The sequence below is a fragment of the Symphalangus syndactylus genome, chromosome 2 (assembly GCF_028878055.3).
Source record: "Symphalangus syndactylus isolate Jambi chromosome 2, NHGRI_mSymSyn1-v2.1_pri, whole genome shotgun sequence".
Classification (NCBI taxonomy): domain Eukaryota; kingdom Metazoa; phylum Chordata; class Mammalia; order Primates; family Hylobatidae; genus Symphalangus; species Symphalangus syndactylus.
The window spans coordinates 112,837,214-112,863,284 of NC_072424.2; the positions used below are offsets into that span (position 1 = coordinate 112,837,214).

General features: G+C 37.4%; 1 protein-coding gene across 10 annotated transcripts in view; it reads right to left on the reverse strand.

Moving 5' to 3' along the window:
- The window catches only part of HBS1L (HBS1 like translational GTPase), a 94,441-nt gene extending 68,653 nt beyond the window's left edge, over positions 1-25,788 (reverse strand). Inside the window, exons 1-5 of one of the 10 annotated variants that reach the window (XM_055264657.2) lie at positions 25,522-25,788; positions 21,427-21,492; positions 12,875-13,000; positions 9,028-9,222; positions 5,312-7,484 (exon numbers count right to left, since the gene is read on the reverse strand). In XM_055264657.2, the coding sequence (XP_055120632.2) occupies positions 6,016-7,484; positions 9,028-9,222; positions 12,875-13,000; positions 21,427-21,492; positions 25,522-25,564 (1,899 nt within the window). In that variant the 5' untranslated portion in view covers positions 25,565-25,788 and the 3' untranslated portion in view covers positions 5,312-6,015. Of the gene's footprint in view, positions 1-5,311; positions 7,485-9,027; positions 9,223-12,874; positions 13,001-21,426; positions 21,493-25,521 lie in introns of those variants that run through there. The other 9 variants (XR_010118830.1, XM_055264651.2, XM_063631291.1 and 6 more) reach the window with 9 other exon arrangements.
- Positions 25,789-26,071: the final 283 nt, after the last annotated feature.

Consider the following 26,071-nt stretch of genomic DNA (forward strand, 5'->3'; position numbering starts at 1 on the left):
GGTACAAAACAGAAATGAGTTCATAAAGGGGCTCAGGAAATAAAAGGATTTAGATAGGGAGACAGAAAATTAGATCTTTAGTTTAGAAAACTTTTTCTGGCTGAAATAAACTGAAAAGTCAAGAAACTAGTCAGATGTTTAGGTAATTCTGCTAAAAGCTAATGGCCTTTAAGAGGAAAAGTAACAGTAAATAAAATAATGAAAATAAAAGTAACAATAAAGATGTAACAATAAAGAGGAAAGTAACAATAAAGAAAATAATAAAGAGGAAAAATAACAATAAAGAGTAGTGGGCCAAAAAATGTACAGTTGATTCTCATTATTCACAGGTTCCACATTTGTGAATTCACCTAATCACAATTTACTTGTAATCCCAAAATCACTACTCACTTTTGCACTCACTTGTGGACATGTGCAGAGCAGCGAAAAGTTTGAGTCATCCAACATGCAATTTCATGGAAGGTGACAGTCGGCCTTTTTGATACAGCTCTCATACTGTAAACAAATGTCCTTTTCATGGTCTACTTAGTGTTGCATTTTTTCCAGTTTTGTACTTTTTGTTGGTAATTTTTAAAATGGCCTGTAAGTGTAGTGCTTAGTATTCTAAACACAAGAAGGCTAGGATGTGCCTAACAAATAAAAGATGTTAGATAAGGCATGAATTCCAGTGCTGTTGGCCATGAGTTCGGTGTTAATGAATCCATGCTACACACATCCATTAAATAAGGTGTCTTTAAACAGAGACACATATAAAACAATGTTATGTATTCATTGATTGATGAAAATGTTACGAGAGGCTCACAGGAACCTACCTCTGTATTTCTTGTAGAAGCAATGGTTCAGTATTCATTAATTCAGTGTTCGTAGCAACTATAAAACATAACTACTGCAAATAACAAAAGTCAACTATATATGTATGCATATTATGTGCACACACACATATATTTACTTATTTATAAGGTGAGAATAACAGGAATGGTAATCAATTATGAGTAGCAGGCGAAGAGAGATGAACCAAGGATGATACTAAGCTCCTGGTTTTGGTTAACTAGATGGTGATAGTAGTAACAAAGACGGGAAACAGAAGAGAAGGTGGCACCTTGGATGACGAAGACAAAGGTGTCAGCTTTGAAGGGTATAATACAGCACACTGTAATAAAGATAATCATGTGTTGAAGTGTGCATCTATCCCCCTCCCCTTTGATGTAAGAATCATATCTTTGTTCATCTTGGGTTATATCTAAACTGCTTTCCTTCTCTCATCCAATATAAATTAGGCATGTCAATGTCGGAAATAAATGCATTTTATCAGTTCTTTTTTTTTTTTTTTTTTTTTGAGATGGGGTCTCACCACACTGCCCAGGCTGAACCTGAACTCCTGGGCTCAAGTGGTAATCCTCCTGCCTCAGCCTCCCAAACAGCTCAGACTACAGGTACATGCCACCATACCCAGCTTATCATTTCCTTTGCCTTGCACTGTCATCTCTGCAATTACATCACCAATATTCATCACAACCTATACTTAAAGAGTGTTTCTATGTGAGTCCTAAAAAGTAAAAAGAATATATAAAATTTTACCCCATGCAAGGCAAGAATTCTAAATGCTAAATACCTTAAAATTTTCACAACCAGGTAGTTTGTTTTTTTGTTTATAGAAATAAAACAGTACTTTCAGCACAAATGATTAAAAGACCATTCAGAAATATCAAGTTTATATAGAAAATCCTAATGGATAGATTGTATGTTTTTACATTTGATTTAGGAAAATCTCAGAATTTTAATTTCTTTCAATGTAGCTTTTACAAAATATATATATTCAAAATGTGACAAATTTTTGACAATCTAAAAATTAAAACTGTATAACTGCATAAGCTGAGCTTTGTCATTATAAATATATAGGTAAAGGAAAACTAGTATAGAAATTCATATTAATCCCTCCCTGTCTAGTCCACTTTATATATAATCTGTTTATATATAAAACAATTTCTGAACTATTATAAAACTGACTTTATAACCAAATATATACCTGCATGAACACAAAAAACATGTTGATACTCAACATACAATGTATACTTGTTTATTTGCAATGCTCCACATACAGATTCAGGGTCAATTTAAAAAGGTAAGTAATCATATGAGAACTCATTATTCTTCTCTATAACCGTATTTTATCTTCAGTGGTTCCTTTTACTTACAAAAAATGAGCACCTTATTAGTTTTATCCCTGGTATGACAATTAGTTACATGACCCCCCCCGAGTACTAAAAACTAAATATAAAACACTGACTATGGTTATTAATACATATGAGAAGAAAAAGAGTAAAAGACAAGTTTAAGAAAGACAGATTCAAAGCTAAAAGGAGAAAAAGAGGTTACAATGCCAGTTTAGTAACTAGGAAAGGTTTTAAAAAGGAAAAGTTTTTAAAAGTGCTCTGTACAGAAATGAAACCCTGGTTCTTGGCAATTTATTGCAAAAAGAATCATATCCAAAAGAGCCACCTAAAGACTTTAGAATGCAAAAGGACAAAACATCCATCCATGAACAACATCAGATCTTTTAAGAAACCAAAAAGAGTGAAGAGCAAAAATTGTTTATAATGTATTTTATATCATTTAGAATATAATTACAATATTATTTCTATTCCTAAAGTAAATTATTAATGCCCTTGATCATAATGCAAATAAAAACAGCTTTGCATCTTAAAATTTATAGCTGAACTGGAAAATAAAGTCAACTAAAACACGTAGCATACCTGAGCTACTAAGACAGCAATCAATAAACAGCAGCTGGTACAGAATATACACTTAGTACCAACAGTCATCACAAGGAGTGTATTCACGAACAAGCAGACACTTGACTTTTTACCAAGGATCGATGGCCAAGGGTGGAAGGTGGAAAGCTCTGCTCAGTTCCACCTTCGCAGTCTCAAAGAGACTGTGACATTCCCTTAGTCAACAGGGCAAGTACTTGTCATGTACATGCCTGACAGACCAGCAGCCAAGCCAAGGAAAATAGGAAGCCTGGAAACCTATTTAAGATATTGTTGCCTTCTCTTACCACCCTATAATATATAATTTTTTCCCCACCAAAAGAATCTCATACCTGGTAGTTACAACCCTAATCAGCCAACAAATGGAGACCTAGTTCACCCTAGAAGGTCTACTACATGGCTTTAAAAGTATTGCATTTCCACTTGAAAATTACTTTGTTATAAAAGAAGGTAACACAATAGTGCTGCTATTCAATATTCAACTACAGTGTAGATTACATAAGTATTTGGGGATTCATGTGCAATGTGGACCACTTGTGCAGCACTTAACCTATCAGTAATTATCATCAGTTACAAACAAACTCTTACAATTCAATTAATTCACTCCTAAGTTGGAGACTGCCAATATATACATCTAGTTCAGTCATATACTAATTCAAAGTTACTAAAATGTTTGATCAAGGTTCGAGACTAGGAAAACAATCTCAACCATTGGGATAATTCAAATTTTAAAATCAATCACAAAATATAGCTTGTGATCTAAATGATCTCCTAAGCATTAGTATTATGGTGCACTGATACATTCAATTAAAAACAAAAACCTGAAGACACCACAAGAAATCAAGAAGTGTTTGGTTTAAAAAAAAAAAAAGACATAATGCCATCTTAACTTTTACCATCAAAATACTGAATATAAAAACATCACACAGAGATTAAAATTTTGGAATGTCATTCTGAAAATAAACAGAAACAAAAGTAATACAAAAAATTATCAAATGCACAGTAAAGTAGCTGCCAGAGAAAAAATATTTACTGGGAAAAGACCAGCCTTTTTATTTTCATTAAAAAAAAAATATTTGGCCAGGCGTGGTGGCTCACGCTTATAATCCCAGCACTTTGGGAAGCCGAGGTGAGCGGATCACCTGAGGTCAGGAGTTCGAGACCAGCCTGGCCAATGTGGTGAAACCCCGTCTCTACTAAAAATACAAAAATTAGCCAGGTGCGGTGACACGCACCTGTAATCCCAGCTACTCAGGGGGCTGAGACATGAGAATCGCTTGAACCCGAGAGGTGGAGGTTGCAGTGAGCCAAGATCATGCCACTGCACTCCAGCCTGGGGAACAGAGTGAGACTCCATCTCAAAAAAACTAATAAAATAACATTTTAGATTCTACTGCATTATATTTTTGCAAGGAATACTAATAATATCTCCATCATTTTATGCAAAAGGCCATAATTCCTAAGTAGCATTTTTCCTTGGTATTCCTGATTCCTAGAAATTATTCATTCGAGTTGGTCAGATGTTATTCTTGGCATTGATAACTCATTCTACTGATTTCTCTCTTTAAGGCAATGGTTCTCGAACAGAAATATACATTTTGGGGAATAATTTTGAAAATACACATTCCCAAGTGCCATTCCTCAGAGACTGCTTCAGCATATATGGAGTGAAGCCACAGTATCTGTGTTCTGAAGTAATTCCTCCAGTGATTCTGATTGCTAGTTGAGAACCACTGCTTTAAGGGATGAATTACATAATTATTCTACTGATTAGAAAAGCTTTTATTGATCCTCCATTGCTGAAACTTTGTCGCTGTAGGGCACACAACTGTCAGTAGCAAAAAGGAAAGCTCCACATTCCATTACTTACTGTAAAGAACAAGTTAGGCCAGGCATGGTGGCTCACGCCTATAATCCCTGCACTTTGGGAGGCCTAGGCGGTGGATCAAGAGGTCAAGAGATCAAGACTATCCTGGCCAACATGGTGAAACCCTGTCTCTACTAAAAATACAAATTAGCTGGGCGTGGTGACACGCACCTGTAGTCCCAGCTACTCAGGAGGCTGAGTCAGGAGAATCACTTGAACCCGGGAGGCAGAGGCTGCAGTGAGCGTCACTGCACTCCAGCCTGGCAACAGAGAGACTCCGTCTTAAAAAAAATAATAAGAACAGGCCAGGTGCAGTGGCTCACGCCTGTAATCTCAGCACTTTGGGAGGCCAAGGCAGGCGGATCATGAGGTCAGGAGATCAAGACCATCCTGGCCAACACGGTGAAACCCTATCTCTACTAAAAAAAATGCAAAAAAAAAAAAAAATTAGCCGGACGTGGTGGTGGGCACCAGTAGTCCCAGCTACTCGGGAGACTGAGGCAGGAGAATGGCGTGAACCCGGGAGGCGGAGGTTGCAGTGAGCCGAGATCACGCCACTGAACTCCAGCCTGGGCAACAGAGCGAGACTCCATCTCAAAAAAAAAAGAAGAAGAAGAAGAAGAAGCTAAAGAGATCTGGTAAAATTCTCCGTTCAAAGAACATGCAACCATACTTGAAAACATTTTTTATATATTTATTTTAAAGTGTATACTTAGGACAAATGGTTTTTAAAAATGTATAAAAATAATTCACATATTAATCCAACTTCTACATTTACATGGTCCCTTAAAAGATTTTCATTTTATTATTATCAAAAATGTATTTCAACAATCTCCACAGTACTCTCAAAAGTCAGGAATTTTAAGATTTTCTAATAGAAAAATTTTAGTATTTATCTACAGAAAAATAATGAAACTAGGAATTATATCATATTTTAAAATATATTGTCTCAGCTATGCTGTGCCACATAAGAATAGTCTTCACACTAAACTATAATAATCCCAAGTGCTGGCATTTTCGTTTAAGAACAAAGCACAAAAATATTTCATAGAAAAAAATATTTCATCATAAAAAACATAGAAAGTTGAATGCTTCAAACAAAAATATCTGAGGTCTGATTTCACAACATCAAGTTTCCATATCCTCTTTGTAAACATATACTCAGTATAGGTTACCAACTTAAATAAAGCCAGTTATCACTGAAAGAAGACATAGTTAAAAAAAAAAATTCAGTGCAAAAATACGTATCAACTAATCACCTGACCTACGACAATTTTCATAAAAATCAGAATTTGAATCCCATAATATAAAGTGATCCTCTGAAGACTAATTAAAAATAAAAAGCTCTACAACAGCAATCAAGTTTTCCTTTTGTTACTATTCTCTAGTAAATGCTTTTTTTTGATTAGCTTTTACAATGTCATCAGGTGATGCCGATTTGAAGTCAAATGGTGTTATCGCTACAAGTGGACTTATTTCTTTGTCATTTACATCTTGAACTTGTCTACTATAAAGAAAAGTCTTATAGAGGTCAAGGGTGCGTCGCTTGCAGCTTTTCAGTGGGTAACGAAGACACAGTGTTGAGGCAAAAGCTGAAGGTCTAGCAGCAAGGGCCTTGGTCCAAGACAGAGAAAAAGGTGGTTTCCTAGTCAGAAAGCCTTTATTGTTTTTCTTATCATCTTTAGCAAAATTGGAATTCTTCCCTAGCTTTGAACTTAGAACTTTAGTTCGTGATGACGGGGCAATGGATTGGTCTACTATAGGCTTTGGAACAAAATCTGGGTTTTTTATAAGGACACTAAGATCAATATTTGAATCTATTCCAGGAGACCTCGCTTCAGATAAACTGACCTCAAAGGACTCTTTCTTAATCTGAGAGTTGTCTACATCAATTGTTTCTGCAATCAATTCAGAAAGTGACAAATTCTCAAGGTCTCTTGTGGGAGAAGCTTTATGAAATGCCAATGATGACAGAGATCCTGTTAATTCTGATATTCCGGGTGAAGACTGACAGCGATTTGCTAATTGTGACAGGGGAAAGGATCCCAAACTTAGATCTGTGAAACTGGCAGATGACTGGTTACAAAGGTCAGATAAAGTAAAGCACTGGCTTATATTGTTTTCTTTGTGTTCCTGAAACAGTTCAGTTAGGGATGGACTTTCACACTGAGAAAACTGCAAATTATCATTTTTAAAAGTGTGATTCTTGGCACTTTGTTCAACTAAAGAAACACTTCCAACTTCAGTTTCTTTACTAGCATTTAAATTATCAACAGTCATATTTTCCAACGAGCTAGTTAAGTACAAAGGATTATTTGAACTTCCTAAACTGTCCTGTACTAGAATGTTTTGAAAATCGGACAGTGAATTATTTTGAATATATAAAGAATTATTTGGTGTTGTGCTCTTTATGATTATGGTCTTTAAATCTGGTATTTCTTTGAATGCAGAATCATCTTTGGAAACGCATTCAGATGCATGAGGTCTCAACAAATCAGCATCTAGGTTCTTTGAAAGTAGACTTTCCAGACTGTCTGTAGATGATAATCTGACTGATGGCTGACTTTCACAGGAATCTCTTGACATATCATGAATTAGGTCAGCTAGTGAAAGTTCTTTTGTTAACTTACATGATTCTAGTTTCTTTTCACTTTTAAGTGTGTCAAGTTTCTTTTTTCTATGGAGTAAACAGTGACTTGGAACTGAAGAATTATGAGATAATCCATATTTTCCTACTGAGCTAGAAAAATCAAAGGGTTTGCTACTATAATCCAAATGATTTGCTGACTGAGGATAAGAACTTTGAACATTATCAGCTGAAACTTCAGAAGAAGAAAATAAGACTCCTTACCTTACAAGAGCCATTAATTTTCAGATGAATAGGTTGATATACGCAGAAGACAGTCACAGCAACCAAAAGGAAACATGAAATGAGGCATTTAATTACTAAATGCTTCTTTTGATTATGACATGAATAAAGTGATACTTGATCATTACTTAACATGAATACTCTACAAAACAATAAGGGAGTATTACCTTCCTTTACCAATTTAAAGTAACCTTTATACTCTGTTCACTGATACATACAATGTAAGTCAGTCAATGTTCTAATTTTCATGAATTTAAAAACGTGAGGTCTTAACCATAATTAAATTATAGTCAGGATTGTCTCAAATTCAAAAACTTCTTTAAAAAAACGAAAAAAACTAGGTTCATTTTATTCTGTATTTCAATGTATTAGAAACAAATAAGCAAACAACCCCCGGTAATTTCTACCACAATCTGGGATACACTATCAATACAAGATGACATATTACAGACTCATTCCCATCACAGCCAGTTAAAAGTGCCCATCTATGTGCCCAGCATCCCCAGAAAACACACTCTTATTTCTTGGTAACAGGCTGTACGCAGCTTTGTTGTAGAAAAAATTTAGCCCAGAGGTTACAATAAACACTGACATAGTAAACAAATCACCATACTCATACTGAGAGATAGCATGCCAATTAATATAATGCTACCACCTCAGTTCCCCTCTTATGTCCACTGAATTCCAAATTTAACCCCAAATTTTACAAATTTAAAATTAAATCTCTGGCTATAAAATGCAAAGTAGTATAATTATGATACTTATACCTAATTATTTTTAAATAAAATAAAATTATACATAATAAAAGCATAAAGGGATTTTTTTTAACATTAATTAGCTGGCTGTTAATTTCCTTTTCCTATCTCATTAGAGTTAAAAAAAAAAAACAATTAAAAAGTTCTATAAGCTACTAACAAGAAGAAAAAGATGTCTTGTCTTATCTAATTTTATTTCCACTATGTTGTTATAAAATCAAGTAGTAAGGCCGGGTGCAGTGGCTCACGCCTGTAATCCAAGAACTTTGGGACGCCAAGGCGGGCAGATCACTTGAGGCCAGCAGTTCGAGAACAACCTGACCAACATGGTGAAACGCTATCTCTACTAAAAATACAAAGAAAAAAAAAGCCAGGCATGGTGGCACGCACCTGTAATCCCAGTTACTTGGGAGGCTGAGGAAGGACAATCACTTGAACCCAGGAGGTGGAGGCTGCTGTGAACAAGATCATGCCACTGCACTCCAGCCTGGGTGACAGAGTGAGACTCTGTCTCAAAAAACAAACAAAAAAAATCAAGCAGTAAAATAACCACAAAAACAGGCTACAACAGAAGAAAAGAAACGCAGTACTCATCCTAAAAATTCACAACTAGATCAACTGATAATCAAAAGTTAACAATAACATGCAAGATTTTCTTAATAGCTCAAGCAAATTAAATATTTTCTTAAAAGCTCAAGCAAATGAAAGCCTCTCTTTAGGCATTAACTATGAAAAACAAGTGAAAAAGAACAAGTAAAGGCATACCTTTTGCTATCTTTCCTGTAGATACTGTTCCCTCATTCTTGTCCTTCAAACTCTGCACTCTATCTTGTTCCAGAACCCCTGACAAGGCCTTCTGCACATCAAACTTGTTCTTCAGAACTGCTTCAATTAATATTTCATCTGGCACAGAATCTCCAAGTACCTCTCTCATGTGATCAAGGCATGAATAAAGACGAGCTAGAAAAGACAACAATGGTCAAAAGCTATACTAAATGGTGCAATGGAAGAACTTTTAATCTTCAAAACTGATTTTAAAATTTACAGCTGTATTAGAATATTCAACTCTCCTTTCTCTTTGGCAAAAATTATTTCTAATGATCGTATTTTTATCTACAATATACCTATCTTCCCTCATAAGGGGAACGATTTCGTTAATTTAAAAATCACTATAATAAAATGTCTCCTGAATAACAGTGACTAATGTTTCAAAAAAGTGTACATTGCACAGTATACACTAATATCTATTTTCAGTCACCAATGATGATGGTATCTGCATTGATCATTTTTTGCATGTACAGAAAGGAAGGGGTGAGTGTGGAACTATTTCTAATTTGTTAGTGAACCCAGTTACTCACGAAGTATATTTCTTATATTTCTCAAGCTGCTACCTTAAGTTTCCTTTTTGGCTAACTTCAGTTCTTCCCAGCTAACTAAAACAATCCTTAATGACTCTTTAAAAAACAGCAAGATAACATAATATAAAAATGCCATAAAAATAAGAAAGTCCAGGAGATTAAGGGGAGGATAGGCATTCTTTTTTTTTTTTCTGAGACAGAGTCTCACTCTGTTGCCCAGGCTGGAATGCAGTGGCATGATCTCAGCTCACTGCAACCTCCGTCTCCCAGATTCAAGCAATTCTCCCACCTCAGCCTCCTGAGTAGCTGGGATTATGGACGCCCGCCACCATGCCTGGCTGATTTTTCTATTTTTAGTAGAGATGGGTTTCACCATGTTGGCCAGGCTGGCCTCAAACTCCTGACCTCAGGTTTCCACCTGCCTCGGCCTGCCTAAGTGCTGGGATTACAAGCATGAGCCACTGCGCCCAGCCAGCACTCACTTTTAAAAGAAAAAAATTTAAATCTGGAATTATCTAAGCTGTTTATGAATTTTAATTTTCTGATGACATTAGTATTAAAAGTAATTATTAATAATACTTATTAATGATGTAAAATCCGTAAGAGCAGAGAGGCTTTGTATCCCTAGAACCCTTTTCATCTCTAGTACCAGGTAACTAGGGGGCCAATGAATAAAAATGAATGATATATTCCTTCATATTTTTGTATAGCACTTGACAATTTTCACAATACTTTTATGTATATTTCTTTTGTAATCCTCATAATAAGTCTATGAGCTAGATATATCAAGCAAATTCTAACTTAATAAAGATAAGATTGAAAATCATGGCACTACTAAGTTAGCAATAATCAAAATAGAATAGATGTTTTCAAACTCCCTATTCCACAAAACCATTTCACAGAATGCAATTTATATTTAATTGTATATGCTTATATGCTGAACAAGTAATCTACTGGCAATACACTTCCTTTAAAAAAAAAAAAGTATTTGATACTTCTTTCATTGGCCCATTAATTATTAAAAATACATTCCTGAAATATTTGGGCAATTCTGCTTTGCTTCAATCTAAGATTAACTTTTAAAGGCTAATAAGCTATGGGATAATATTATCTCTTTGATAAATACATCAATTATTGAAACTGTAACAAAATACTTAGTATAGCTAGCTAGCATCAGGGCCTCCTCTTTTTTTTTTTTTTTTTTTTTTTTTTTTTTTTTTTTTTTTGAGACAGAGTTTCGCTGTTATTGCCCAGGCTGGAGTGCAATGGCGTGATCTCGGCTCACAGCACCCTCCACCTCCCAGGTTCAAGCGATTCTCCTGCCTCAGCCTCCAGAATAGCTGGGATTATAGGCATGTGCCACCACACCCAGCTAAATTTGTATTTAGTAGAAACGGGGTTTCTCCATGTTGGTCAAGCAGGTCTCAAACTCCTGACCTCAGGTGATCCGCCCGCCTCGGCCTCCCAAAGTGCTGGGATTACAGGCGTGAGCCACCACACCCGCCAGGCCTCTTCTAATTATAAAAACTATTTTCTGTACCCACCCAAAGAGACAGTATAGTGAGAGGGTTAAAAGTAGAGGTTACAGAGTTAGGCTAGCTTGGTTCATATCCTAATGCCACTTACTAGCAGGTACAACCTCAAGCAAGTTACTTCTCAGTGTCTCATTTTCCTCTCTTGTAAAATGAGGGCAACTGTCCTACTTCATAAGGTTGTTGTAAAGATTAAAGATGCTAACACCTGAACAGTACATAGAAAGTACCTAAAGAGCATTAGCAAAAATCAGCTATGATCATTATTACTGTTATCACTTACATATAAGTCAGGTTGGAATGATTAACTTTTTCTCAAAAATAACTCTGAATTTCCTAACTCCTTAATCATTGTTCACTGAGGCATAGCAGGACAGAACTTCCATCCTATTCCTATCCTCTCTCCTTACAATCTTAACAATAATACTCTTTAAAAATACAATTAAAAAGTGAGTTCATACTACAGCTAGACTTTTATCCAGATTTTCCAATGCATTTTCAGAGTTGGTAAATCCCTTTTATTTCTCCTTTATCTGTTGTTTCCCTTTCTGCTCTCTACTTTTGTATATTCATGCTTTCTCTCCATTTTTCTTGAGTTGGTTAGCAGCCAGTATATATTTTATTTATTAATTCAAAGATCAACTCCCAGATTCATACATTTCTTGTTTTAAAATTATTACAAATTTTCAACGTAAAAACAATTATGTCGGACACGGTGGCTCACGCCTGTAATCCCAGCCCTTTGGGAGGCTGAGGCGGGTGGATCACTTGAGCTCAGGAGTCCGAGACCAGGCCAACATGGTGAAACCCCATCTCTACTAAAAATACAAAAATTACCCATCTGTGGTGGCAGGCACCCATAATCCCAGCTACTCAGGAGGCTGAGGCAGGAGAATCCCTTTAAACTGGGAAGCGGAGGCTGCAGTGAGCCGAGACTGTGCCACTGCACTCCAGCCTGGGTGACAAAATGAAACTCTGTCTCAAAAAAAAAAAAAAAAAAAAAAATTATAGAACAAAGCCACACTCCAGAGAAAGATCAAATCTTCGTGCTATCAACAAATGGCATTATTGTTATACCTGGTCATTTCAGTTCTGCTATCAAATCTATGGCTTGAGTGATGTTTGAAGCCATGTCATGTTTGGAACTTATTTATAAAAGAAGAAAGCTAAAATATAAATATCTTCATTAAAATGTTTAAGAGAGTTGAAAATATGCAAAAACTCAGAACCGATGTCATTACCAAGTTCTATCTCGAAACTTAATTCACACAGATGTAAATCCTGAGGACACTTATACAGTGTCACTTTAGACTTCAACTGGTTTTTTTTCAAACCTCTTGAACTTAACATCTTTGTAAGTAAAGGAGTTTATGTATTCTAATCATAAGCTCCACATGCAGCTTATGAAACAATTAAATCGTCTGAAAAAGTTCTTCTTAACAAATCACTGGAGTTTCTCTCCCACGGAAAAAAATTTTAAATGGGATAGTTCAATTAAAATTCCAGTTACTAAACAATAGCCATACAATTTTTCAATCATACAGTTAAATACACTCCTCACAAAACATACTTAATAAAACATAAACTGTCCCTGAATATGAAAGATAAGTTTACATCATTACTGTTCATAGTCACTGTTATAAACACAATAAAACTGATAAATTCTGGTGTATTTGGTTATTAATCACTTTCAGATAACAGATACACTACTTTTTGCTATACCTTGATCAAATCCACTGAGCTGATGGTTCGAAACAGAATTGGAAGATTCTTTCAGATCTTCATAATCATATTCTTCCACAGGCTCAACGGAAGGTTTGTCACGCCGTGAATAAATAAACTGAGCAGCTAGAATATAAAATGATCAAAGAATGCTATGGTACAGCCATTTCCTATAACTTTTTTTTACAAAAGTTAAAGTAAAAATTAAAAATTCTAATCAATCACCTATAGTTACCCATATTTCATAATAAGGGATGAAAACAAAAACAATATCATACCAAAACATATATCTAAAATCCTACTCGAAGGTGCTTACAACTTATTATTCTCTTATAATATTCTTCCTTCTTTCCCCCAATCACTGAAACCATTCCACTCAGCCTACTTTCTCCCTGGTTTCCAAAATCTACCTTTCCTAATATCTCTTCTTTGTATACTATCCTGTGTTCCCTGAAATTTTCTCTTCTATACAAATATTTCAAACCAAATATCAAACTTCTAATTTACATAATTAAGAAAACACAAGGTGGCCAAGCGCGGTGGCTCACCCCTGCAATCCCAGCACTTTGGGAGACCAAGGCAGGTAGATCACCTGAGGTCAGGAGTTCGAGACCAGCCTAGCAAATACAGTGAAACCCCATCTCTACTAAAAATATAAAAATTAGCTGGGCATGGTAGCAGGCACCTGTAATCCCAGCTACTCAGGAGGCTGAGGCAGGGGAACCGTTTGAACCCAGGAGGCAGAGGTTGCAGTGAGCCGGGATCACGCCATTGCACTCCAGCCGGGGTGACAAGAACAAAATTCCGTCTCAAAAAAAACAGAAAGGAAAACACAAGAAGTGCTAAGTTTGCCTGAATCTAAGAGTTCATGGAAAATACAGACTTTAATCTTTAAACAACTCATGCTTTCAATCACACACTTTCAATCATACACTGACACTGTAAACTAGTGTCATATACCTAACTTTAAGTTTCAGACATCTGTGCTACTCTGCAATACTGCCAAACATCATCACTCAATATATAACTGGGTATTCATATATATCTCATTAAGGAAAGGAAAGGCAGATTATCTAAATGCCAATAAACGCCTGAGTATCATAAATGAAACACAAGTGAGCAAAGGAGAAAATCACAGGCATATCCACAGTACTAATGCTTCCAGCTCTACTGGATGGCCACTGAACTGAATCCTGGACACTGTGCTCAACTGTAAAGGAACAAAATTAAATATGTTAAGAAGGACAGAAATATAGATATAATATTCAAAAGGCAAGGTATTATTAGAGGTATTATCTAGCTTTCTATAAGAGCACAAAACATGTTAAGTTCATTGACTTGTGTATAGGTTATCAGGAAGATATTATTTATTAAAGGGAAGCTACATTCAAAATTTATAGATATACAATCACATTGGGGGTAGAGAAAAAGACATCAAAATGTATAGATAATGCATAGAACATAAAGCTGCAGTGTATGTGTAACACCTATACTCAGAAGGTTAAAGCATAAGCACTCTCTATTCATTGTAAAAGTCAATGGCCTTACAAATTAGGAGGGAGGGCAAAGAAGAAAAACGTAATGATTTATTTTAAAAGCCAAATGAGTAATACCAGACAACAAGCACTGTGGAAGCACAGAAGTAACCAATGAAGACTGGAGCATTATAATAAAGGAGGTAGGAATATAGGGAAAATTGAAGAGGTGGAAGAGATCCTGAACAAGGAGAACAGAGTAAGAGAAATATTAATAAAGAGCAGTTGAGAGAATTCAATCCGTTCTACTATAATGCATGTTTCCTTAAAACAAATTACCTCTTGTCAATGGGCTATGAAAGTGTAACATTGAGGATGCTTTAGTTTATGAAATTTTTCTCCCAAAACTTCAAAGTTTTGCATCACTGCATAATAACAACACATATAAAGTCTGATAACACCAACCACAGAGAAATATTATGCTGTAAGATAATTGTATCGTAATGCCACATAGCTCCACATTCTTCTCCTTGGCTCAGTTTGGACGTGTGCCCTGTTTGGAGAGCCCTCACTGCTTGGCTCTCCAAGGTCTGTGAGCATTGTGCCTTTACAATATTATCCTTTAGTTTCAACCCTTTCTTACATCTCCTATCAAGCTTTCACCTTTTTTAAAAGTGTAAAATCCTATATTTACTGGAGTACTTATTAGGAAATTAATGTATCTTTTCAAATGTGCAAGCATTTTTTTTAAGATAATTATTTCTGTTTGCACTCTATAGATGGAGTGGTTTGTCCTGATCTTTTTTTTCCGTAAGTTGTTAATTTTAGTATATAATTCTGAAGACCACAAAGTTTTTTAAGAATGCACGTTATGTTGTGTATGTATGTATGTGTAGGGATATAGATATCCCTATTTTCCCCCTCTCGTGCAAGTAGATAACAACACTGGTATAAGGTCAGCATGGCTAAATAGGAGAACAGACATCCTATTTCATAAATTCTCTTAAGAGGACAACTTTTTTTCACATTACAAATCTCAGAATTAGAGATGTGTCTTTCAATCAAATGACATCTTAGCATTACATAATACTTAGACTGATAGCCTTTTGTTTTAAAGTGGTCCTGAAAATAATGATACACCTTACAATTCATGGCATTTTAGATTTAATAAAATGTGGTATAAATGAGGCCCTTTGGTCCCTGGTGCTTTCCCGGCTTTAATAAACTGTATTCAGTTTCGTCTAAAAGTAACAAACATACTTCCTCCAACTTCTCCTCCTACCCATGAACTAGGAGGGAGAAACCTAAGACAAATTAAAAAATTAAGTGAGGCATGAAATCAGATGTTTCCCTCAACAAGTTTCAGTCAGGAAATACTGACAGGGAAGAGGAAGTTTTCAATGTACAGGTTTCTCCTCTGCCTGCCAGGAGCTATTTTTTCTGCGGTGGGGTCGGGGGTGGTCCTATACCACCACACACACCCAACACATAACTCCAATTCAAAAACCTATACTGTGGCCACTATTTTGGAAGTAGTAATGGTTGGATTTGCAAAGGGTGGGTGGGGGGAAGAGTAAGAAAACTCCCCCAGGAGAAGTATTGGGTCGGTGCAAAAGTAACCGCAGGTCTTTCCATTACTTTCAAAGGGTGGGTGGGTGAGGCGGGAAGCGGTCCAAACCTCTGAAGTTGTACTGAGAGCCCCAAAAGCAACAAATACAACAAATAAAGGAGTGAGAGAAAGTAATGATGAGAAAATGGTAAATACAAAATGCTATTCTCTAAAATTTTAAATCACAAACTCTGATGGAAGTGCTTTCTGAAAAAATGGACACCTATAATTTTTAAAATTTAAGGCATTTTGACAAACATAAAAGTGCAAAGAATTCAAAACCTAACACCTGAAATTTCCTACAATGGTTTCCTAAACATCTTAAAATAAAAATCACATGAGGCATTCATTAAAAATACAGATTTCTAGGCTTCTTCCCCTGGAGATTATGATTCAGTGGTGCTGGAATGAAGCAGGAAATTTGTATTCTTAAGAATTATTCTGGCCAGGCACAGTGGCTCATGCCTGTAATCCCAGCACTTTGGGAGGCCCAGGCAGGTGGATCACGTGAGGTCAGGAGTTCAAGACCAGCCTGGCCAACATGGCAAAACCCCATGCCTATTAAAAATACAAAATTAGCTAGGCGCGGTGGCGGGCACCTGCAATCCCAGCTACTTGAGAGGCTGAGGCTAGAGAACTGCTTGAACCTGGGAGCCAAGTGGAGGTTGAGGTGAGCTGAGATCGTGCCACTGCACTCCAGCCTAGGCTACAGAATGAGACTCCGTCTCAAAAAAAAAAATAAAATAAAATAATTACTCCCAGCAGATTCATATCACAAGGTAAGATTAAGAAACACTGGTGTCCTACAAGTCTCCCCTTTATTCTGGCCCACCTATACACCACTTTGTGCACCATGATCAGTTATCTGCACAAAATACTAGCTCCCTTACTCAAAAAACTCCAATAAGTTGACACTAAAAACACAAAATTAGAAACTGTCTTTCACAATTTCATTCCTATTTTCTTTCCTAGCCCTCTTTCCTCCTGCCACTTGCATTAATCCTGGTAGTCTGATGAAACAAGCCTCACTTAGAGGCCATTGCTTAAGGAACGTTGTTTCCTCTAGCTGGGATGCCATTCTTACTCCCAAATTTACTAGCTTCAATCCCACCTCCTTCTAGAAGCCTTCCCAGACTCCTTCAGTCAGGGTTATTTTCTTTACCCACAATACTGTTGTAGCAAGTTATTTGAACAAGACTTTAAACAAGCTTCCTTATACCAAACTAATTTATAAATGTATTAGAACAGCGTTTTTCTTACAAAAAAAAAAAGAATATACAATAAAGGTGTGAAATTAGAATGGAGCAAATAAAGATTACTTCTAATCATATTAGCTGAAACAAAATACATCACCATTCAAATAAAGTTTTATGTACAAACTCCTTTTGCTACCCCCCACTCTTTGACATAGGTTCAATACTCAGTATCAATCTTTCTAAAAGAAAGAAAAGTTAACATTTAAAAATCACCATCCTAGGCTGGGCATGGTGGTTCACACCTATAATCCTGGCACTTTGGGAGGCCGACGCAGGAGGATCACTGGAGCTCAGGAATTTGAGAAAAGCCTGGACAGGGTAGTGAGACCAGGAAAATTGGGCTTAATAGAATTCAAAAAAATATACAAGTGCTGATGAATTTTAGAGAGAAATTCCAATTAATTGATAAAGTCATTCAATTATCAGACTTCATTACAACATGAATACAATCAGCTTTTCAATGACATTAGCTGCTTAAGAATAGAAAATATTCTTCTAAAACCATTCATTTTTTATTGAAAATTACTTGGAAAATATACCACTATAGAGGAAAGTAAGTTTCTTATCTGATGTCACTGCTATTTTTTAAATGTTTTGAAAAATTTAAAAATCCAAAGTCATATGCTTTTGTTAAAAATATCAGTTTGTCACAGAAGAAACCAAAAACATTTAACTATCTCCTGCTTTGCTAAGATCAGCTGGCTTCTTGGTGTGTTCGAAAAGTAACTCTCAGAGTCAGACTGTCCTGAATACAAACCACAGGTAAGAGCCACATCAAAAGCTATGAGAGACACATGGATAAACTCTGACTCTGTCCTCAAGAAAGCTAGGCCATAAATGCAAATCTCAGAGAAACACCCTTTGAAGGTCTTTGTGTACTATTACGTTATTATTCAAGATAACATAACATTTATCCAGAGAAGCCTAGATCAACGACTGTGTTAACCTGCAATATTAAGGTGTCTTTCAGTAATCCCCCCTGAAAGATTCCACGCTTATACAAAGCCATATTCAACCAACTTCCAAGTCCTGTAGACCTCAACTCCTGTAAATTTTCTCTTGAATGTATTTCCAAATCCAATGCTACCACTCTTGCCCTAAACAAATGGTTCTCAATGCATACCAAGAGCATACCCCAGTGGGCTTGTTAAAACATCTGCTATGCCTCACTCCCAGTTTCTGACTCTTGGGTGGATTCCCCAACGTTGCATTTCTAACAAACTCTCAAGTGATGCTGACGGTTCACTTTGAGAACACTGTCCTAAAATAGCCTCATCTCCTCTAGATAAATACATATAACAGTCTCCTAACGAGTCAACTTACATCCACCCATATACCACCTTTAATCCATTATCTATTTATTAGAGATTTTTTTAACTCAAATCTAATATAACCATATCATCTTCTCAGTTCTATGAATATGCCATGCTCTCTAACATGCTTAGAACGTGAGTGATGAGGACAGCACTACCAGACATCACTTTGTCACCTCTAATATTTCAGTTACCTAGTCAACTGTGATGCTGAATTATAGGAGCCCCCAAGGGCAAATGCCTAGGAGGGTCCTAGAAAAATGTGAAATTGTTTTATTCCTAAGTCACTATAAAATGTCTTCTCTTTTGAATCCCTGAATAAGGAGCTATAAAGGAATGCTGCTTATTAAGCCATCTCTCAGCTTCTAACCTACCATCCTTTACTCAGCTCTGTGATGCTGGATTGAAGTCACTGCAAAGCACATTTCTTCTTTGATACCCAGCTCCCTTTTAGGATCATCCAATAAGGAGATATTAAAGGGACACTGGAAAGCCAGAGAAGGCAGGCACATGTTCCTTTCCTTTTGCTTCTTGTTCCAGTATCACCCCAGCAATACTCACTTCACCTTCCAGAAGCAGTTTCTTCCAGTAACTGCAATTAATATCTGTTTTCAGTTTTTCCAAAACTCCCAGAACCAACTTCAATTTGCCTCTTCACTCCTCAGACAACACAACCAGCCAGTAGGTTGGAATCCCCTCTTTAAAAGGCTGAATCCCAGCTCTAAGATTCAGGGACCTTCTGAGGCACCAGCATCAGCCACGCAGTGTCTCCCTGCCCAGAGGTCTAAGTCCTGGCCCCACAGTCCCTCTTGTGAACTTCAGAGGTAAAGCAGCAAAGAACCCTCTCCTTAAGGTCTAAGTCACAGCTCCAAGGAGCCTCCACCAGCTTCTAAATGGTGGTTTCAACCTTGCCTTTTGTTCCCCTAAGAATTAGGGACAGTAAAGTGCTTCCTGAATTTACTACCTTCTTGATATTCTGGTTGCACTTTTTGCATTATTTGTTCTATAATACCTGGTTAACAACTTTTTATGTTAAATGTTCTCTGATAAAATAACTGGTGCAATTTTTATCTCCTAACAGAATATGGACTGATAACAGTGAAACATTAAAAGATGAGAGGAAAAGCCACAATTAAGCTAAATGAGAAAAGTACTTGACCAGAAGAGCAGGCCTGTAAATAAAGAGCTAGATGCATTTCAGAATAACCAGTTAACAGGAAAAGGATGACAGAGTAGATATGATAAAGACAACTTCTAGCATATCTATGCCTTTATAAAGAAAAAGAAATTATAAAAGTCAGAAGGGGCATATTTGGTCTGCAGAGGCTAAAAATGGGATGAAGGCAGGTACAGTTTATAAGACAGCCCAGCAGGCTAGAGGGTAATTAAGACAAGAAGGATGTATTAGTCCATTCAGGCTGCTATAACAAAATGCCATAAACTAGGTAGCTTATAAACAGAAATTTCTGACAGTTCAAAGGCTAGGAAGTCCAAGATCAAGGCAGTCTGTGTGCGGTGAACACCCGCTTTCTGGCTCACAGACAGCACCTACTTGCTATGTCCTAACATGACAGAAGGGCAAGAGTTCTCCTTGGGACCTCTTTTATTAAGGCACTAATCCCATTTATGAGGGCTCTACCCTCATGGCCTAATCACCTCCCCTCCCAAGGGCCCCACCTCCTAATACCATCACTTTGGGGGTTAGAATTTCAATATGTGAATCTGGGGGAAACACAAACATTCAGACCATGGCAGAAGACTCTGAAAGAAATGTTAGTTATATCAAACCTTTAAACTTGTGAAAAATGAGTTTTATAAATTATATTTATGCTATACCCAACTATAGGTAAATATACTATTATACTCTCTTTTTATACCATACTAATTTTTTTTTCCATTTTTTGAGATGGAGTTTAGCTTTTGTTGCCCAGGCTAGAGTACAATGGCGTGATCTCAGCTCACTGCAACCTCTGCCTCCCAGGTTCAAGCGATTCTCCTGCCTCAGCCTCCTGAGTAGCTGGGATTACAGGCACTCACCATCATGCCTGGCTACCTTTTGTATTTTTAGTAGAGGCGGGGTTTCACCATGTTGGCCAGGCTGGTCTCGAACTCCTGACCTCAGGTGATCCACTTGCCTCAGCCTCCCAGAGTGCTGGGATTACAGGTGTGAGCCATCGTACCCAGCCTATACCATACTAAAATTTGGCAGGGCATTTTAACCTGTGTAGATAGTAGGCTGAAATTTGGAGACAAATGTAGTGTTAGGGAAATAAGTGACAGGAGGATCAGGATTAATGACTCAGCCTTTGCTGGGAAGAATATATGAATGTTTTCCTTATATGGTGGCAGAGAAGAAATCTTTGGGCTGATAATCTAGAAGATGCAGCTCTGACGTGGAATCATACAGAAATATGAATGCCAAATTCCTCTGTGGCTCCAAAAGAAGTCTGAACTACATGTATTGGTTTATTTACCAAACTGTTTAAGAACAGATAAAGTACTGTATAAAGGAAAGTCTAGGCATAACACCTCCATGTTTCTAATACTCAAAAGATCTTCGAGGATGTAATGGCTGCCTGCCTCCAGAGGCTTCAGAATTTCATTATTAACTAAATTACCATTTTAGTATATTTAGATTAACCGCATGATGCAAAGTAGGTTGGAAAAAAAGCCACAGTCTTTTTCATATTACTTAAAACTAAATAATAGAATCACAAGTTTAAATTCTACTCACAGGAAAAGAAATTATTTTATATGCCTTTAAAAATTAATATATAATTAACTTCTTAAATGTTATATATTACAGTCTCACAGAACACTCCAGTCCTTGAACGACTAACATTTACTTTATGTTTTTAAACACCAAATCCAAGGAATCAAATTATTTTTAAAAATTCACCTGTTGATGGCGAAATACAATAATCATCCTCTACAGACTGGCCATAGAGATCATCATCTTCAAAATCTAAAATAAAGACAAAAGAGATAAATTCATTTACAAAGTTCTTTTTATATTCTTAGTTACTAGTGAGGAAGCATCTGAATCCTCTCCAAAATAAACTTTATCAAAATTTAAGGAACCTAGAATGTCTATTTTCAAAAAAACTCTAAGAATTTCACCCACAAAATAGGTTATTTACTAACTCTATATTTATAAAGACATACAGAGTTCTTCGGTTGTTAAATTAATTGGGTTTACCCAGGTCCCAAGTTTTCACCTCATAGGATCAAATATAATAATCCTATAAAAAATATACTTGAGGCCAGGCACGGTGGCTCATGCCTGTAATCTCAGCACTTTGGGAGGCCGAGGTAGGCGGATCATGAGGTCAGGAGTTTGAGACTCGCCTGACCAATTATGGTGAAACCCCGCCTCTACTAAAAATACAAAAATTAGCTGGGCATAGTGGCATGCACCTGTAATCCCAGCTACTCTGGAGGCTGAGGCAGGAGAATCACTTGAACTCAGGAGGCGAGGTCTCAGTGAGCCAAGACCGTGCCACTGCACTTAGCCGGGGCAACAGAGCAAGACTCTGTCTCAAAAAAAAAAAAAAAAGAAAAGAAAAAAAGAAAAAAAAAAACTTAGTCTCTCCAGTGTTGACAAAAATCTGAAATAAACCATTTTTTTCACCAAGTTCCCTCTATAACCAAAGCACTTCTCTTCCACAGAACATGGGGGTATACAATAGATCATGAAAGTAGTATTTCTTTATGGAGAGCTAGGTAACATCTATACAAACCAACTTACCTTAAACTCCCTATGCCCACCCGCTGATTGCTAACTGCCTTTTTTTCTGCTTCCTGGGATATGCTCTTTGCCTAGATTTTCCTAGGCCATTTCTTTCTGCTAGTTAAGGTTCCAGCTCAAATGTCTCCTCTTTGCACAAGTCTTCCCTGACCACTCTGGGTAAAGCAGTAAGCCCCTCTGCTACTGTTACCCTCCAGCACGCTTACCCAATTTACAGAGCACTACGCCTGTTCACTACATGAGACTATCAGCTTCTTCTGGGCAAGACTTGGTTTAGCCAACTACTTGGCACATATGGAGCACTAGATTAATATTTGTTTTATTATAAATTAATGAATCAAACTAATTACAACTAAAAATCCACAAAGAACATAAATATATTTACATAAATTTCATTTGACAAACACTAACACCATGCCAGGGAGTAGCTGAGACAACTGTGGTATAACAGTGAACACATTTCCAGTTATCACCGCACCTAAAATCTGACAAGGAATACACACAAGATAATCGGCAATTACAAAACCATGTGACAAGTACCTGACATGAGAAACACAGAGCAATTTGGGAACACACACATGAATGACAAAACTAGAACTGGGAGTGGGGTAGCTAGGGAAAGATCCCCATGAATATAATATCCAAACCAATTCCAAAGGATAGAGTTAGCTAGTTTCTGAGGGTATTCATGCAGCAGGAACAGCATGCTCAAAGGCTGAGACCAAATGCTTACAGCAAAGAAAAATTAGATAAGTGCTACTATTGGGCAAAAATGTATATGATTAAATAAATTATTAGATCACAATCCCGAGTTAATAAAAATTCATTTGCAAATAAACAAGGGGCCAGTCACAAACAAAATATTTTTAGATACTGAAGACAACAACAGGCCAGGCATCGTGGCTCACACTTGTAATTCCAGCACTTTGAGAAGACGAGGAGAGAGGATCTCGCTTGGGCCCAGGAGTTTGAGTCCAGCCTGGGCAACATAGCCAGATGCTGTCTCTACTAAAATAAAAAATTAACTGGGCATGGGGGCACATGCCTGTAGACCTAGCTACTCGGGAGGCTGAGGCAGGAGGATTGCTTGAGCCCGGGAGTTGGAGGTTACAGAGAGCTATGATCATGCCACTGCACTCACACTCCAGCTTGGCCAACCAACAAAGTGAGATCCTGTCTCTTAAAAAAAAAAGTAAGACTCTTTTTTACTAGGTCAGTTTGTCAATGCTGAAGTTGACCCTGAAGTGCCACAACATAAAAAGATGAAGAGAATTCTTTCCTGCAATCTTCATAGTTTGTTTCCTCAATCAACAAAATTATGGAATATTTACTACATGTAAAGAACATTGTGCCAGCTACTTAATGTATGGATTTTGCCTTCCTGAGACTTTTAAAACAGTGACTGAGGCAGTCATGTAAAGTATTACATAAATTACAGAGAAAAACAAAGTGGGAGTTAAGTAGCAGAACCAGTAGGTTTTAGAACACAAACTCTCTCTAATGAGGTTATATTACTTAAGAGAATTTTGAAATTATTATTCTGAGAATTCAAGAGAAAGCCTAACCGGGAAGAAGAGAAATAAACTGGACCTTGATCAGCACAACTTTTATAAACAAGAAAAGGGGATGAACCTCCTTAATGTTACAGGAACAGCTTAGTTATGATGTCACCAATTGTTCCAAAGAAACATGACAATATGACAACCTGACCTCAAGAAGCCAAGGTGCTCCCTGAGGCCAACCACCTCTCCTCCATGAAGCATTCCTTCACATAGAAATCCTGCTTAAATTCCCCCCAATCCATTCTGAATTAAGTGTTCTCATCTGTGTATCCCTCCCATAGCGTTTTCTCAGTACCTTTTGTAGCATTTTTCATACTCTAATAATCTGTAACTCGTATAATCTTCTCCTTTTAGACCACCCTCAAATATCTTACTGTCAGTCCTCAAAGCTTAGAACAGTACTCTAAGCACTAACTTAATGGTGGTTGAGGAAATGATAAACAACTATCCAAGAAATTAATGAATAATAATTAGACCTATTCATGTACTTTATATTTGCAAAAATATCTCTCAGTCTAAAGTCATTTCTTAGGTGACAATGGTCCACATGCAATACCATCCATTGCAACATTTATTTAAAAGGGCCTCCATTCTAAAGTAACCACCAGAAAATTCACATGTTCTAGACGGACTGAGGTCACAGGTTCCAAATGGAGAACAGGGTGTTAGCTGCCCTCACTCTAGTTAAAGCATACTGATGTTCTATAATAATCTACTGGGGTGCCAATGACAATCACCAACATATTAAGCACTACATGTTCTGCACTTCGCAAAGCATAGTTCTTTATTCTTCTCCTGCATTAGTTCATTTTTGTTTATATTTTTAGTTTATGTGATGCTTGGTGATGCCTATAGTTATCTACTGCATGAAGAGGGATGTGCTCCTCCTAAAAATAATTCTAACTCCTGTTAACTCCTACAGAACATTCATATAGACATTTTTCTTTTATTTCATTTTTTAATATCAAAAAGTCCTTTCCCATACACTCTTTCCTCTAGTACTGCCGTTTATTTAATTTCAAAATACATTTATATCAAGCATTACCAGCCAAGAACTAAGTATAAACTTCACGATCCATCTGATCGACTCATTCTTTGGGCCTTTTTAACATGTGTCTTTTCTACTGTCTCCTAAGTTTCCACTTTGAAATTCGTTGAAAAATAAATTAGCGCGAATTGGTTCTGCACTAAGTATGTATAGACATACACAAAAGGTTTATAATGTAAATCTAACACAGGTACAGGTCCGTTGAATGTAGGTATTAAGTCAATCTGTGTTTTACAAATAAGCAACGTTTCATGGACATTTCTCAAAGGGGATCTGGGAGAGAGAAGCTAGAAGCAGGCACGTGAGTGCCCGACATGGGAGGAAACAATCGAAGAGGTGATAATGCTTACGTGCCTATATATCACCGGATCCCAACCTCCCCAATGTCCTACCCATATGACGCTATACAGCACCTCCCCCTCCCCAAATAAAATCAACCCCAGAGCGCAGAAATCATGACTTAAAAACGACGGCATTTGGCGGCACTAGGAGGCCTGTTATATTCCCCAACTGGGGCTCTCCCAATCCCGACAGGGCAACACTGACGAGAAACTCACAGATTGAAGTGGATGCCAACGGGCTAGGATCCCAGCTGTAACCGGGAAAAGAACTTCCCGGCATGACCCTGCCACCTACCTTCATCGTAGTTATAGCCTCGAACATTCCGATGCCGGGCCATGACGGCGGAGAGGGCGTTTGCCACAGCCCTTTAACTCCTTCCAAAACACTCCGCTTAGATACTGATAAGGCGCCAACTGCGGCCTGGAGAACACGTACACGCCATTTTGGCTTCCCGCAGGCCTCTGCGCCGAGCGCCTGCGCAAACGCGACGTCTTATCTGTGCACCGCGCGACGGCAATGCCTCAGGGTCGCTGGCCGCCTCCCTGAGGGCGCATGCGCACTGCTGCGCATGGCGGGACGATTGGGGGGAGGGTTTGGGAATGGCCCCACCCAAAGGTTGGGCGACGGAGGGGGATGGAGAAATCCCGCCGCCTAGAATTGACTGGTTTGGACTAAATGTTGCAAGCTGGGAACCTTGAGCTACCTAAACCAGCGTTCTGGATTATTTTCCAAATTTGGTTTCTGATAATCTGAGAAAGCTATGTGCTCAGTAAGAGCAGGGACCTTGTTTTATCAAACTTTGATCTTTCATTAGGCACACAGTGGGCATTCAACAAACTTGTGT